Below are 17,656 nucleotides of genomic sequence, written 5' to 3'. Positions count from 1 at the left end.
TCCTGATTTAAAAAAAAAACAAACAAAAAAACAACTCTTTGACTAGCATTTTTTAATGAAGAAAATTAAAATTTAAAATAAATGTTTGTTGAAATACATATATATATATATAGTGGATTATATCTGCTTGGGGCTTTTCTTTAATTTATTTTTTCTTACATATTTATACTTTGGGTTTTTTTAATGCTAATAGAATATGTATTAGAATTCCAAAAATACAATTTGGAGATATGTAGAAAAAGTTAGGACGTGTATATGCCCCAACATGAGTGTATGTGCATATTGACAGATCTGTGTTTGTATGCATATCTATATGTTCCTATACAATGATTAAAGTATTGTAGGTTGAAATAGGATGTGTGAAATATGAATTCTTGTGTGGCTGTGGTTGTAGGAGATTGAGCACACTTTGAATCTATTCAACTTATCAGCCACTTCAGAAAGGAAGAAGCTACTTCTAGTTGTATTATATCATGGAGAACACGAAGCAGATGTTAAAACTTGCACTTATGTGCGCTATATGCAAAAAATAAGGAAAAATGTAGCCAGATGAATGTGAAACACAAACCTTTAAAGCTGATGCCTATTGAAGGAACATCTAAAGAGTGTTATGGAAGTAAAAAATTAAAATAAAATACTTTCAATGCAAAAAACCAAACCAAACAAAAAGCTAATTAATTAGAAATAGACTATAACAACTCCATGAAGGTCAAAAGATCCATGGAGAGATATTCATTACAATGTTTTCCTCTCCAAAATGCCTTTAATGCTGACTGCCAAAAGCTAAAAGGGTGTGCTAGTAAAATAAATTTTTTCCAGTTTTTTCTTTAAAATCTTTTCTTAATTTAAATTGTCTCTGGACAGAGAGGAAGTATTAGTTATCTGGAAGCTTCATCTGATTTTGTGTTATCATTTTCGTGTTAGATCTACACATGCTTGTGTTTTCACCAGGAGATGCCCTGGTGTAATACAGACAGCCCTCAGCATCCTCAAAGCTTCATGCTTCTCACATCCTACCCTTTTAACTCCTTTGAATTTCTTTGCTGTTGTCTGTTCCACTCAATTTCATCCATCTGATTTTTCTTGCTTTCTGTGCACATCCTTTCAAGACACACAAAAATCTGATGCAGAAAGAGTGCACCAGAGAATCATAGTTGTTTGGATTATTTTTTTCCCTGTTGTGTTGTTGATTTCACTTCAGGGACATGATATCAGGTGAAGGCAAGTAGCTCAATTTGTGAGAGTATCTACAAATACTCCTTCAGAGTAGAGAAATATCCAGAAGTATTGTATGAGAGACAACCTTCAATAGCTCTATTTTTGGCTGATTTACAAAATGAGAAATGGAGGTATAAAATGAGGCTATGTTCTGCAGGCCTCGCAAGCATCCATGCAGCTCCCTACATAATTTCACCAACATATAATGTCCCCTTTTTCAACATACCCATTCTATTGGCCTTTGAGACCTTTCCAGTCAGAACATAGGAACATAGAATCCAGCAACAGTTCCTGTCCACTTGGGTCAATTTGGGTGTTAACTGTTCTCTTGGAGAGTATGGGAAGCAAATCACGTTTATTTATCTTTTCAGGGAAGATCTTATCTTCCCAGGTTCTTTCTAATCAGTTCTCTTCACTGACCATATTCATAACTCCCAGCTCTTTCCTCCCAGACATTTCCAGTTCTCTCTCACCTCTGTTCCTCAGTTTTGTTTTCCTGTTCACTGTCATCTTTTCCAGTTTCTTCATTCTTCTACCATTTCTCCTCATTTCTGCCTGCAATTCTCATTCCAGCTGGTTCTCACCTTCCATTCTTGCTATTAAAGTCAGAGTAAACTCTTCTAGTTCTGCCTATTTTGTCTCCTCTACAAATAATTTTACCCACCTCATTTCACTGTGTATTTGTCTCCCTTGATGTCTAGTCTCTTGGTACCAGATCTTTCAGTTTTGACTTCTTTATCTTCTCACCAGTTACTCCCATAACTCATTGATTTACAAGATTTTTCTTTCTTGATCAGCTATCCCCATTCTCTCTGGAAATTATTCTATCTTCTTTTTCGATTCTTTCACATACAAATTTCTACCTTAGTCCTTGTTTCTTCCACTTCTTTTCTGAGAATAATGCAAGTGCAGATGTGACTCATGCCTCGCCTGAATTTGAAAAAGGCTGCCTGCATCCAGAAATTATGGGAATCTTACTAAGAGACAGAATAGAGTCCCTGTTCTTTTTGGTGCCTGGCACAGTCCATTACAGCCTGAAGGTGCTCAGTTTTAGCCAGGGCATGGTCAGTACAGTTTAACACAGAGACATGACAAGTTCTGATTACGGTAAAACAGCATTCATATCATGTATGTCTGCAAATGCTCTGCTTTTACCATAAAAGCATATGTTGTATGCTGTATGCTGTAAAATACATCCTTCTTCCTGTTTTAAGTTTGATATGACATGAGCATTTCTTATAGAACATTGTAACGTGATATCAGTTTTTAATTGATTTTGCTATAGACCCTGGTATTTATAATGTTTGTAAAGAGCCTTTTCTTAAACACTCCTTACAATAATTTCATAGTGCATCTCTTCACCATCTTTTCCATCATATTTATTCCTTTCCAGAAACTTCAGCTGGACTTTTTTCCTCATTGTTGAAGAGAAATTCAGTCATTTACTTCATTAGTGGAATTGATTAACTTTTTTTTTCTGCAGTGAGCCTTGAAAGTTTTGGTCCTAAATGATTTCAGATTCTCTGTTCCTCAAATAACATTTGTAGCTGGAAAAAAAGCAAAACAGAACAACCCAAACAAAAAGACAAACACACACACAAAAAAAAGCCTCAAGCATTGTTAGCTCTTATGATTTATTGCTCCATAGTACATGTGTATAAACCAAATTGCCACTGAGGTTTTATCTAGTTCTTTATTTGTCTTTATTTAAAGGCTACGTCTGTGTAAAGGAGTGGAATGAAAATTTAGTCATACACTAAAATATGCATTTTTATTTTTAAGAAATATGAGAAAGGAAATGTTTTGAAAAACTTTCAAGAAAAAAAAAAAGCCAACTAAAAGTATTCAATCTTTTTTTTCTTTTACTATGCAAAATGTAATAATGAATTAGATTAACAATCTATTTATTATATTTTCCACCTGTTCTTACACTCCAGGAAGAAGATGGGGCTCCTTTTACTTCTAATAATTTGCCAGTGTGCCATAAATAGTATCAAAACACACAGTGTTTCAAAGCCCAATATAATTTTATTGATGGCTGATGATCTTGGTATTGGAGACCTGGGATGTTACGGGAACAGAACCTTAAGGTAGGATGTTAATTCGGGGGAGTCATACCTTTATATTCAGTTTTCAATGGATTTTTAAAATTAAAAATGCCAGAACATTCAGAGGTTTGATTAGGTTTTTTTATGGGCAACCAAAGTTAATAACTTTTCCAGAGATTTGAATATTCAATCCTTATTTTCTTTTTTTGACCAAAGACTTAGCTAATGCATTTATCCTGCTGAAAAGTTCCATTATAAACAGAGGATTGAGCAGCCAACCAAATAAGGGTAGTTCTAGAGAACTAAAGTATAATTGACAATTTTCTTCTATAACATGTGTGACACAAATGCTACTGTGAATTAAACATATTTTGAGGCACTTATGGTTTGGGACAAGCTTGTTGTTAATTGTAAATAAAGAACTGATATTTGCCCTTAATTTATCATCATACAGTAATCAATGTATTAATTAAAACAAATGTTAATATATTTGAATAATGCTTCTGTGTGCCTGGGGATGTTTCTTGCTACCAGCTTAGATGTGAGGGTTGTGTAAACAGAGCAAGTGATATCTAGCCATTGTGTTTCAGTGGTGCAAAGTCTTTGGCAAAGTAAGATAATACATTCAGACTAAAAGCACTGTTCTGTCAAGTGTTAAATGCTCTTGTTCCTGCTGATGTTAGTTAGAAGCAGAATCTTCTCATAACTTAAAAAGAAAAATAAAAATTACAGCTTCTGGTTTTAAACAGGGGACAATATATACAACACTGATGCTTGGATCACTCCCCTCACAGGCACCAGAAAGACCCCAATATCTGTATTCTCTGCTGGGAGAATTCGGAATTCAATTTTTGGAATATGATGAATTTTCAGCTTACTGATTGTTATCAGTAGGTGACTTCACAGATAGAAAATAATTCCATTGGAAAATTAATGTTTCTGACTTTTCAGACTTAGATGATGGGAGCACTAGTGTGCCTTGAGGTCACGGTCATTAATCTCCAGGGTCAGAGATCTATTAGAGCATGCTGCAGCTGCTGGCCAGTCTGCATTAGTAATTTTTATCTGTAGAACCAAGGACTCAGGATTTCTTCCTGCAGGAACCAATTTTAATCTGCATGATGAGCCAGGTCATAGACAAGTTTCCCATACAGATATGGAAGCTAGGTTGTGCCCCTGGGTCTAATATAGCAGATATAATCATGTCAGACATGTAGATATTGTTAATATAGAACATAACACAGAGTCATAATAATTTGAATCTCTTCTAATAGCACCACACAACATTATCCCTACCCCAAAAAGATTTTGCTGGGGAGCGACAGAAGAGACACCAAGTGGGAAGTAAGGAAGCACAACCTTTCTCTGGTCTCTCTCGCCCTCATTACTGAAGCAAAAAGGTTGTAAAATTACAGTTTGGTCAAGGAACACATTTAAAAGGGTTGAAATACTGTATGATCAGACGTTGCAGTTTAACAGTGGCCATATAGAATAGAAGAAAGTGGGGAAAAGCTTTTTGCCGCAATATTACAGTGTCTCTGTTCAGTATCGACGCCTAATGTAAAAATATTTGACATGATAGTATTTGGAATTTCAACCCCACCACACTTTTAATAATTTACATATAGTAAATTTTAACTAGATTTTCATATAGTTCTTGCCTCAGGTGCCTTGTGCTTACCGTGCCCATATCAAAATAATCATCTTTGTGTATTTTTTTTCACCTGCTTGTGTTTTTCCAGAACCCCTAATATTGACAGGTTAGCAGAGGAAGGAGTGACACTTACTCAGCATGTAGCAGCATCCCCACTTTGTACTCCAAGCAGGGCAGCTTTCCTGACAGGGAGATATCCTATAAGATCAGGTAAAATCCCATCACTTTATTTATATATAAATGTCTTATTTACAGTAAACTGTATGCAGGGATTTTGTCTGGCCTTTCTTGATTTGTTTATGATTACCAGGTTAAGTAATGCTAAATGATCAGTCGTTTCAGTGACTGATCCAGCTCAGCAGAGCTGCTCTACATTTCAAATATTTCATATATATTGGGAAATTTCATATTTCAGAAGAGTTGACACAAAGATAGTTTTTTTTTTAGTCAGTAAAGTTTTTTTTGGTTTAAATAACTTACAAAGCAAACTGACTGTGGTTATTTAATGCCAGCCATGTTCTGGACTGCATCAGGCACAACATCACCAGCCAGGCAAGGGAGGGGATTGTCCCGAGCTGCTCTGTGCTAGGGTGGCCTCACCTCCAGTGCTGTGTGCAACAAACCTGACAGAGTTCAAGAAGTTCAAGCACAATATTCTGGGGCACATGGCATGAGTCATGGACGTGTCCTGTGCAGGGCTAGATGTTGAATTCAATGATCCCTGTAGATCTCTTCCAACTAAGCATGTCTTGTGATTCTCTGTGATTCTGTGAAATTCCTCCGGTATTCAATGATCCCAGGCTCTTTGCCTGCTTCTGTGGTTGCATTCAGGCTGCTCCCACTGCATTGGTGCACAACCCAAGTATTGAACACCACAGAGATGCATCTAGAAAGATTCAGTGGAATAAGCCAGTGTAAATACTTCTTCTCAGACATTTTTACTTCTGCTAAACCTTTTTGTTTAGACAAATTGTTAGGTCTGTGTTTTGGTTTTCTTCTTTTTTCAGGGAGAAGGTAGGGGCAGGACAGTTCATTAGGGTACTCAAGTTGCCCCTAAAACTGGAAAGGGAGCAAAAATCTCTCATCTATTTGAAGTGTTATTTTTGTACCATATCTACCCATACACAGTGTTAAGTACCCTGTGAATACATACATTTAATTTCTCTTATTTTTAAAGTACCTGATCCAAAGCCTATTTGAGTCAATGAAGATCTAGTCTGTTTATTTTAGTGTGCTGGGACTGAGCCTCTCAGTGCTTAACCATGCAACTTTAACATTCCCTTAACATAATTTTTAGTGAGGATCATTATACATTAATCAGATCACTTGTTCATTAGTGATAAAACATCCTGTCCTTGCTTCTGGGAATGAAAGCAAAGCAAGACTCTGGAGCCTACTTGATACGTTCTTGCTCACTCAAATCAAGTAACAAGCTTCTGCAAAAGTGCCAGCTAAATTGCTGGCAATAAACTTGCTAAATTTTCCATTACATTCATCTGCAAAGGAAAATTTTATATACCTGTTACAGATATATTGCTATTAATATTTATTGTACGTAAAGCCACAGGTCACTTTCCATTATGTTCCTTGTTCTTATTTCTCAAATATTAGCACTTGAACTAATTTTTTTCTTCACTGATCAGCTCTCAGACATACTTAATAATTTCCATGTAGGTACAAAAATTGAACTTTCCCTTACTTAAGTTACAAAATTTTGAAAAATGGGTTACTTTCAAATATCAGTGAAGAACTAGTAAAGGCTTTATTGTAGAAGACACTAGAATCACGATGTCGAAAAAATGTTAGAAATATAAAACTCCTGCTAACTGAGCTGACGAAAAGGATTCCAAAATGCCATGTTGGATGAGACACAAGCTCAGAGAAAGGTAATGATAAAAAAAAAAGCAATCATGCTTCTGTACTTTCATTCTGATAATTTAATGGAATTGCACTGATTTCACTTACAAGATCTTGAAATACGTAAAAATAAATATAAATAAATAAAATATAGATAAATATATAACTAAAGCTATCTGAAACGTTGATCAGCAAAACTATCTGGAGTGAAAAACTGAAGTTAGCATTTGAGCTCTCTTTAATAAACCAGCCTAACGAGTCTAACGAGTCTTTTTCTCATGTAACCACAAGGGATACCTGAGGGAGGATTCTGGTTGTCTACATCAGTCATGTAATTCGGGCACTGTAATCATCCAGTTGCATAATTTAAACTTCCTGAAGATACATCTGCACAGATTTGCATAGATATTCTCTGTTCTTACTGTCTATTTTCAGTGTCAGCTCTCATCTGGAATCCTAGTAATCTAATTTTCATGAACCTGAGCTTTCAAGTTCCTCATCCTGAGAGCAGTTTATAAGCTCATTTGTGTTTCTCAGACTCTTAGTATATAGAACTTACTGTGCCTTAGATGTTTTCTTGTTAGCTGGTACCTGATGCTCCTTTAGTGCACTCTGTGTATCTTCATGCCACTGGAGCACCCCATCAACGCTGAGAGCTCAAGCCACTCTATTTACAGGATCAGATTCTCTCTTGCTTTTTGTGACCTCATGGTATTTTGCATGTCCAGCAGTAAGACTGCCCTATTTCAATATGCCTTCTCTCAAAAAACCTTAAAGGCTTGTAGAAAACCAAATATGAGGACAGAGGAAATTCTCAAAGGAGAAAATGGGAGTCATCTCACTTAGTCCTCATCTTCCTTCCCTCCCTATGTACAAGAAAAATAAATTATGCAGACTCAAGTTCTTAAAGATTTTTCTATACCTTGGAAAATCTACAGAAGGGGCTGCAGCTGTTTGGTTGATGTCTGGCCCCATGGCTCAGAATTTTTTTCTCCACATCTCAGTTTCTGGTGTCAATACAGAAAAGACCTCACTGGGCTAAATGGATAATTGTATCTCCCACTTGCAACTCTTAGTTTTCAGATTCAATAGTCTGATTGTAATATGCCATTTAGGTGATACCACCTAAGGCAAAAAACTGTGTGCAGAACTAATGAATGGAAATTCTATTATCCTGGTCTCATTCATTTTTTGTTGTATTTAGGAATGGCTGCCTTCTCACGAGTTGGTGTCTTCTTATTTTCTGCCTCTTCTGGTGGACTTCCTTCTGAGGAAATAACTTTTTCCAAACTCCTGAAGCAGAGAGGTTATGCAACAGCTCTAATAGGTAAAATTGCAGACATGCTCAGCACTGTTTCTTTCATTTCAATGAAAAGAACATTAGCTTCCCATATCAGCTTTTAAGGGTCTGCATTAAGCTTTTCTCCCCCACAGCATAATCAATTTATTTTTCTGGAACAAAGCTGGGCACATTCCCTTGCCTATGTGAAACACTAGTCAGGTAAGTACGTCTAATTCACTTATGTTTTATAGTCTTGTTTTGCAAGGTACTGAAGAAACATGGTGACCAAACTGAAAATTAGTCAAACTCTTGAAAAGTTTTCAGTATAAATAGGAGTTTGATCACATCAGAGACAATGAGGTATTGATCACAGCGTACAAGTCAGCACTGTGGTGGTTTTCATTTCACCAGTGTTCAAATTACCATAAAGTAAATAATGTTGTACCTGGGCTACCATCTTAGTCATCAGACAGAAATGGGCATTTCTAGGAAATTTTTCATATACTTAGGTAGATATTTAATATAAAAATGTATTTCTCGTTATAAAGATAGTTCAAATAACTGATCACAGCATAAATATCCAGTGATGGGCAAAAGGAATCATACAAGATTAATATTAAATAGAATTGCAATTAATATCATAAAGGTACAACATTAAAGATTTCTGAATTTTTTTCTTAATTTGGCCACTGACTTATTCCACACTGCTTATATTTTAGAAGATTTTTGTGAAGTTCAACTTATATTACATAATGTGTTTCTATACTGGAATTGCCAGGGAATAGCTATGAGAACATCATACTAGAATATTACTAAATGAATTTAGATGAAAGAGGCATCCAATTTGTTTTTTAAATGAAACAGAGACTTGCAATTTTGAGAGTAATTTTTGTTTTAAAAAAAACCAGGCTGTTTAGCAAGACTTACAATTCACTCCACTGTTCAAAAAATGTCTGTATAATGTAGATAAACCAATGTCAGTGTTCTAACTAAAAATCCTACTTAGCTGTACCCCAGTCTTATAAAGCATAAAATACCATGATGTCCTGAAAGAATGAAAATAGAATACCAGAAATTCTTATCAGAAGTTCATTTAGTGTAGGTGTATTGAAACCATAGTACAAAAACACCTTTCATAATTTGTCATGTTCCTTATGGACTTAATTCCTATTTCTCCATATTCAGTTAGAGACTGGGTTTTTTCTGTTTGCAGCAAGCACAGTAATGCAACTCATTTTCTGGGGCTGACCTAGTTAATGTTCTTTTTTTAACTACTTTTGCTGTAACATGACAGCTTGCTACTTAGATCTCCAGAAGTTATCTCCATGATACTTAATGAACAATTCTTCCAAGTGGCCTGAATGAGACCATAAAATGTAATATTACCATATCCTTAGAGTATAATGAAGGTTTCCAAAAATCAAGAAGTGCATTAAAATTAAGGATAAAGCATATGTAAATGACAGAAAGAAAAATTACATAGATTTGAAGACTAGATAGGCAGTCTGATTCACAACCAGTCCATTCTCTGTTTTTTCTGTTTTTCTTATCACATCATACTGTTCTAGGTCAAGGAGTCTTTGCTTGGTTCAGTCTAACACAGCAGTTCCCAAACAATTAATTGTCAAATTCTTCACCAGTGACGAATTGGCATAAGGGTAGTTTGAAGCCTTTCTTTTCCTCAAGCCTGTAGTGTCTTTTCTATTTTTTTTGCCAATCTCCTCTCTAAGGACATTGTTTTTCTTCCCTAGGTACATTTTTGGGTTTTTTTTTAAATTTTTCACCTCTGAATATATGCTTCCTTTTGTTTGATATGTCTCAAAATATATTTTAGCTATAAATTTACTTTATGTATTCACTTTTCTACCTCATTGTTTTCTCTTGTGACATAAAGAAGGTGACAACCAATAGATCTGTCAGGAAAGCACACAATCAGATCTGCAACAAAATCAAGTTCTATCAAAAAAAGCAGATATATAGAATACATAATATTTCACCAGTGGGAAGAAGTTCTGATGTTTTGTTGGAAATAGCTATTCATAATGCAAAAATTCTCCTAAAATTGGATAAATAGTATTTTAATTACTGCTATATTCAATTACGGTTGAGTAAAGGTTAATTTATTCAGCCAGTTGTCCAGCATCCAGAGAAGTTTAAAATCCACCTATGTAGTTTATCTCTAAAGCTAAAACACTAATTGATAACTGGTACTTATTTCTTTCAGAATGAAGTATTGTAATGTTTGGGCATATCACAGTAGTAAGGTGTCCAATTCAAGGTTGACTGAGTTTATGGAGTGGAATTAATACAACAGTTATTCATAAAACAGCTTAAAATAATGCTAATACCATATGCACATACATATAATTTTTGCTATATATTCAAATAAATATATTTCCTTAAGAAGATAAAATATTTCTGTTAGCATCTTGCTCCACATCTTGTATTTTGCCATTTATCTGAAAAGCACAAAATCATTCCAAAAGAACTCATCATATGTCATCATATAAAAATCAATCTTCATATTGCTCCCTTTACCACTATCTGAGGGACAAATACAGGGGAAACATGGAATTCTGTAGTGTCCTCAGGATTCTGAAAAATGGAGTTTCAAGTGAAGTTTCTTGGCTGAGTTGGGCTTGCCCCTCACTTCTACTTGCCTTTCATTGCATTGCTTTTACTCTGCAGAAATCTTAATTGTGGCTGACAGAGAGGGAAAGAAGCCTAGGTCTCAAATTATTACGCTACTCATAATTTACAATTAGCAGCATAAATTTCACTCAAAAGCTTGGTAGAATCTGGTGAAATGCTGATGATGCTTGTGTGAAGTGTCCATTCTATGAAGCATCACTTGGCAAAGAGATGAGAGCATTTTGCATTGCTCTCAGATTCAGAAGAGCCACAGAATCTAAAGCACATTATAGTAATCTGTTCAAGCACTAGCTCAAGGCAGGGGTTATTGTCACAAGGAATGAAACAAAACATGTATTGTGGACCCAGTCATCACTTGCTTTTTCAGAGCAGTTAAGGATCTATCAAAACCTTCTACGTCCCCAGCCATTTGAGAATGGCAATTGTGTCATTCCGTCACAGCTGCCGATATAATTTGAACTGGGGCTTCTGTTGCTTCTACTGCTAACCTGATCTCTGCCTTGTTTGGCTTAAGTTGCTTCTCAACAAATCTTTTTCTGAGGTCCAAGTTTGTCTTGACATTGAACAATTTGTTGTGCTTGTTAAAGCCCTTTCGATAAAAATAGGACCTATATTTCCCCCTGTCCTAATTTGTTATTGCAAGGTTTTTCTATCCTGGGCTGTAGTGGAGATCCAGTTAAAAAAACCACTCCATGTCATAATAAGTGACCTTGAAAGTATGCTTAATTTTTTTGACTTTCTGTGTCATATTTTCTTACATTATAGGTGCTTTGAGATTAATTTATAATAGGAAAAAAAATTCAAATGAAAGCCTTAGGATCATTTATGTTCATGATTATAAGCCTCTGTCTTTAAATCACTTATCTAAGTTGATGGCAGTTGTTTCATGCTCACTTTGTTATACATCTGGCTTTATGATTATTCCATCAAGACACTCATCCAAACCTAAAAAAAAAAAAAAAAAATTGAAGCATTTCTTTTCAAAAATCTGCATCTTTGGGTGCTTGGAATGAAAATCTGAATTCCAGCCTTACCTAGCCCTTTATATCACCACTATAATGTCTGAAATTTCAGTACAATGGTGTATATTGCTTGTTTTTTTAATTGACCACAGTAATTTTCACTGGGCCATGTCAAAAGTAGTGACCAGAACCATTCTGGTCACAAAAACCAGAATACCACCTCAGGTGAGGGGCCATCTGACAGGGAAAAGTTCTGATGGAATGAGAAAGGTATAGAGGCCTTCATTTCACTGGCAAATAAGCAGACCTGAAAATGTTTTATATCTACTTTGATGATATCCAGAAGTTATTTTTAACTTAAGACCATCAAGAGACGTATGAGGACAACTCGACTCAACTAAGCACTCAGATTCAAGATTTCTGCTTTTTCTCCACCTTTGCTGACAGATGAATTTAGGCATATGACATTTTCATCCTGTACCTCAGTTCTGTTACTTGTGGAAGAGAAGCAAGAACATCCAGCTAATTGGTGAAATTAAAGGGAAGCAGAACTGATCCCCACATTCACCCTCTTTGGTAGTGCAGTACCTGCATTTATCACAGCTGAAGGAAAAAGTGCAGGATGAATATGCTGTTCTGGAGACCCAGGAAAAGATGTTCAGGACTGTTTACATCAGGACTTTCTTACAGATGCATAAAAGATGGAAGTTTGGAAAAGGGGAAAATTCTGTATATGCTATTTTTTTCAGTTTTTAATTTACTGCCATGTGTATTCTGATGTCCCTAAAACAAATATTTCAAATTTCTTTGCACTAGCTTAGGGGAATGAAGTCTTACTGGGTTTGAAGATTTTCTTTTTTATTTCTTTTCTGATTACAGCCCCTGAATTATGCTGGTCATGTTTAGGTGTTTGATTCAGAAAAATAAATAAATTTTGGCCCAGCAGTATATAATGTCATCTGTTTTGTCAAGGCCAGCGTGGCTTTTTTTTTTTTTTTTTTTTATCAGCAATTTCTTGCTGAGAGCAAAGAGCATAGCTCTGTTCATAATCTATCCCAATAAGCTTAACTGAATTTGAATTTTTTTTATAATTATGCATTTTGATTCAAATAACAGCTACCAATTAGGTCTGTTGTGCTAAGCAATGCATAAGCATATGGTAAGAGGATGTACCTGAGTCATAGAACAAATTATCTAGACACTTACCATAATCAGCATGAATATAGATTATATTAGTATAATGCAAATCAGGCTCAGTGATTTCTTGTGTCAGACAGTGTCCAACATTATCACAGAATTAGAGTGATTTCCTAGTGGGATAAAGTGCTGTGAGGGATAGTATTTGACAGAAATTTACTTGTTACTGTTGTTTTTTATTTATGTATATGAAATATATAAATACAAAATAATCAGCCTCACTGTATGTATGTGTATTTTGAGGGATACTGGCAATTCCAGAGATTTTGCAATCATTTAATAAATGCTTTAATAATTTCCATATTCTTGATTTATTTTCTATTTGTTACTGGTTTTTTTTTCTTCTTTTGTCCTTTTTTTTTAAAACAAGTCAAATTATTTGCCAGAAAAATTTCAGAAAAGATGTTTTGTAAATCTATATTGGTTCTTCCTCTTCAATCAGTAGCTGCTACAAAATATCATTTTTTATGACAACTTCACATGCACAAAAGCTTAATTTCCAAAGTTAACTATCTGTTAGTGCTCTGTTGCTCTTCAATGACCAGCTAGCCTACTCAAAATTTAATGCTCTTCAGCATTAATATATTCATCATAGCCATGCCAAACTATTTCTAACTAAGATGAAGAGGCAGACATAAAAAAAAAAAAAAAAAAAAAATCTTTGATGAAGGCATAAAGAAATTTTAAATAGAAGATAGGGATCCACACAATAAATGCTGGGAGCAGGGGGATATCAGTCAGATAGTGATGGTTTTGTGTTTGAAATAATGCACATTAAGAGTAAGTTTGATGATTTAACTACAAGAACACTCCCTGTCCTTCTCTCATTGTAGGAAAGTGGCATCTTGGGATGAACTGTGAAAGCAGTAATGACTTCTGTCACCACCCCCTCAGTCATGGATTTGATTACTTTTATGGCCTTCCCGTGACCAATTTGAGAGACTGCAAACCTGGCCAAGGCAGCGTGTTTTTAAAGGGGGTTCAGAAACACCTTGTCATGCCAATCCAAATCACTGGAATTGCCATTGTGTCTTTGGCAATAGTGCAGTACATTGGCCTTCTCAAAGTACCCTTCCAAGCATTGGGTTACTTCTTGTTAATAATCACAATTTCACTTGTGATTTTGATTTTTTTCTTCTATCATTTTCGACACCTAAACTGCTTTTTAATGAGGGACCATCAGATTATCCAGCAGCCACTGTCCTATGAGAACCTTACTAAGAGGCTGACAAAAGAAGCCGTGCAGTTTATTGGAAGGTAGGTTTCTAACTGTGTGTAAATTAATGTTGGCATTTTATAATGACTGTGCTTCTGAAAATTACAAAAAAATGTGAGCTAGTGGGCACAAGGAATATGTCATTATATATATATATATATGATTGTAATATTTTTTTCTTTAAAAGATGGCTGAAGTTAGTATTTTTGGTAGGAATGATTGTTTGGTTTCCTCCTATCAGGTATGTAATTAATTTCTCTGTAAAAAGGGAAACCTTTAATTCTTAAGAATTTCATGTAACTTGAAATATGAGAAATCTTTTGTGTTGTGACTTTGTTTTGTGAAAGCACAATTCAGGGTCATAATCCATGACTTTTCTGGAATGGGGAAATGTTCTTCCTCACTGAGTTGATGCATCCATTAAAAGGAATTCATATGGCAAATTTTTTAAGATATTGGCACTTCAGATGACTCCACTTTTATGACAGTAATTTTGAAAATATTTGATTTTCAGAAATTAGGGTGCTAGCTTCTGCACCTGGGACAGAATAACCCCGGCACCAGGACAGGCACTGGGAGTGACCTGCTGGAAAGCAGCTCTATGGAGAAGAACCTGGGGGTCCTGGTTGACAAGTTGTCCCTGAGACAGCCATGTCCTTATGACCCAGAAGGCAAATGGGATCCTGGGAGGGATTAGGGAGAGCATTGCCACCAGGTAGAGGGAGGTGATCCTGCCCCCTTGCTCTGCCCTGCTGAGGCACATCTGAAGTGCTGTGTCCAGTTCTGGGCTCCTCAGGACAGAGGAGACATAGAGCTCCTTGAGCAGGTCCAGCAGAGGGCAATAAAGTTGAGTAAGGGACTGAAGCATCTCTTATGAGGAAAGGCTGAAGTAGCTGGGCCTGTTCAGTCTCAAGAAGAGACAACTGAGAGAGAACCTCGTCACTGTACATAAGTATCTGCAGGGAGGGTGTCAAGAGGATGGAGCTCTGCTCGGTAATGCCAAGCAAGGACAAGAGGCAGTTGGTAGAAACTGATGCACAGGAAGTTCTGCCTGAATATGAGGAAGAACTTCTTTACTGTGTGGGTGACAGTGCCCTGGAACAGTTAACCAGAGAGGTTTTGGAGTCTCCCTTGGTGGAGATATAAGAGATAAAAACTATATGGAACTCTCTCCTATGGTGGAGATATATGGAGATAAGAACTGTCTAGACATAATCCTGTGCCATGTGCTCTGGGATGACCCTGAGGGAGGTTGGACCAGATGATCCCACTGTTGTCCCTTCTGACTTTACCTATGCTGTGATTCTGTGAAACAAACAGGTGTTTTGAAAACAATGTTTTTAATAGCCATTGTATTGGGCCACCTAAACATTGGGTTTACAAAACCATCCTAAGTCATTGTTCATTCTTGCTCACTCATTTTTGCTCTAGTTGACACCAAAGGGCTTAATGGGATTAAGTGAAAAAAGTGTACATTTGTATATTCTAAAATAGAAATCTATATATTTGGAGAAAAAAAATTAATCAATTTGACTTCTGGAAAAAAATATGTGAATGGATTTTTCTTCACCACTTTTGACACAAGTTGCAGCATTTTAAAAAATAATAAATCGAGGTAAAATCATATTCTAAGATATAGAATTACTGTTAGGCTGAACTTCTACATCCCTGAATTACCGTTCTTTAAAATATGTTGCATTAGTTTCTGTGAATGCATGCATATGGTGTCATTGCTGGATGAAAACATGTACCAAGAATCTGCAGCTAAATTTTCTGGACTTAATGACTGTACTGAACAGCTGCTTCTAGCAGTTAGCAAGAAAAAACATTTATCTAAAATCTCAATCTCATACTGCAATTTTTTTATAATTTCTATCCTTATGAATATATGATGTGACTGTTTCTACACATTAGACTGAAAAAAAATGGTTTTTATAAAGAATTTCCTTAACTAAGTAAGTGTTCCCAACAATCAACATTCTCATATGTATTTATAAATTAACTAAATCATCTTTATTTCCTCTTGGATGGGAATAGATATAAAGATGCCCTCTCATATGCATTGTAACTAATTTAACAGTGAAGTACTTTGTTATTACAAACACACAAACACACAAACACACAGACAAATACAGTTGAAAATTGTTGAGAGATTACTTAGTGACCAAGCATATGGTGATTTCAAAAGACGCCCAAGTATGTTAACTATACATTGGTATATTCTTCCATTGTTTACAAGTATATAAAGCATCTGTAGAGGTACTGTTTTGGGCATCTGTGAATGTTTCACTGATTTATTTCAATGTCATGACCAAACTGAATATCATCAGGTATCACATGTCCTTTAGTTGGTTAAATATCTTTACAATAAATATATTATGAAGCTCCAGTCTTCAACAGCACTGTTATTTTCTGTAAAGCTTTTTTTATGATATATATTTATATATATTTACACACACAATGTATATGAAGATATATTAATTTTCCCATATTTTATCTATGTAAGTTTATTTTACCTGTTGACTATATTACCTTTATAAGTTCTTCAGATTCCAGGTAATGGAATTCCAGACATTCTCTTTCCTAGCTGTTTTTCAGTAATTTTCAGTTTTGTGACTTCTTACTATGCATAAACATCAAATTCTTCAGAAGGAATATGCAAAGAAGGAGAGGCAGTGGGGTAGACCTTTATGTAAAGGAGTGTTTTGATTGTCCAGAGCTTAATAATGGTAGTGATAAGTTTGAGTGTTTATGAGTAAGAAACAGAGGATAGGCCAACAAAGTAGACACCATGGTGGGAGTATGTTATGGACCACCCAGACAGGATGAAGAGGAAGACAAAATATTCTATAAGCAGCTGGGAGAAGTGTCACAATTCCAGGCCTTTGTTCATGAGGGGGACTTCAGCTTACCAGAGCTGGAAATGTAGTGCAGTGGACAGTAAACTGTGTAAGTGGTAATTGGAGTGTATGGAAGAAAACTTCCTGACATAGCTGGTGAGTGAACCAACCTGGGGAGGGGCCCTGCTGGATCTACTCACTATGAACAGAGAAAAACTGGTGGGTGCTGTGGTGGCTGGAGGCTGTTTGGGCACAGAGATCACAAAATGATAGAGTTTTTGATTCCTAGCAAAATGAGGGGGGTGTTCAGTACTACTACCTCAGACTGCTGGATGGCCACCTGTGTTTCTATATAATCATTAGAATTTGTATTTTTAAAGTCTTATAATGTCTTCATAGTGTATAGCTATGTTCTGTTGTACTTCCTTTGGTTTGGTTTTTGGAGAGGTGTTATTGGATTTTATCTTCCTTAGTCCAGTGTATGCATATTACAATTTTTGTTTGTTCCTTAACAGACAGAAGGAGAGTAAATACAAAAGTCAGTGCCCAAAAATGGCACTGGAGAAGAATGTATGCAACCAGAAGTGTCAGATCTGGTGTGTGAAAATAGGTAGTAGTTTAGTTGCTTATCCTAATTGTAAGTGGGCAGGTGTCCTGGTTTAGGGACCCCAGGGCAGCAGGTCAGCTCTGTGTATGTTAATTCCAATTGCTTTTGCCTGAGAGGAAGTGT

General features: G+C 35.8%; 1 protein-coding gene across 5 annotated transcripts in view; it reads left to right on the top strand.

Moving 5' to 3' along the window:
- STS (steroid sulfatase) overlaps positions 1–17,656 on the top strand; it is a 104,344-nt gene that overhangs the window by 20,715 nt on the left and 65,973 nt on the right. For 4 of the 5 annotated variants that reach the window (XM_086880150.1, XM_086880151.1, XM_023918340.2 and 1 more), the window contains 4 exons: positions 3,156–3,308; positions 5,009–5,130; positions 7,982–8,104; positions 13,704–14,127. In XM_086880150.1, coding sequence (XP_086736276.1) covers positions 3,163–3,308; positions 5,009–5,130; positions 7,982–8,104; positions 13,704–14,127 — 815 coding nt within the window. In that variant the 5' untranslated portion in view covers positions 3,156–3,162. Of the gene's footprint in view, positions 1–3,155; positions 3,309–5,008; positions 5,131–7,981; positions 8,105–13,703; positions 14,128–17,656 lie in introns of those variants that run through there. The other variant, XM_023918344.2, reaches the window with a different exon arrangement.

Source organism: Cyanistes caeruleus, chromosome 3 (genome assembly GCF_971803275.1).
Source record: "Cyanistes caeruleus chromosome 3, bCyaCae1.hap1.1, whole genome shotgun sequence".
Classification (NCBI taxonomy): Eukaryota; Metazoa; Chordata; class Aves; order Passeriformes; family Paridae; genus Cyanistes; species Cyanistes caeruleus.
This window is presented reverse-complemented; position numbering and strand designations above follow the sequence as displayed.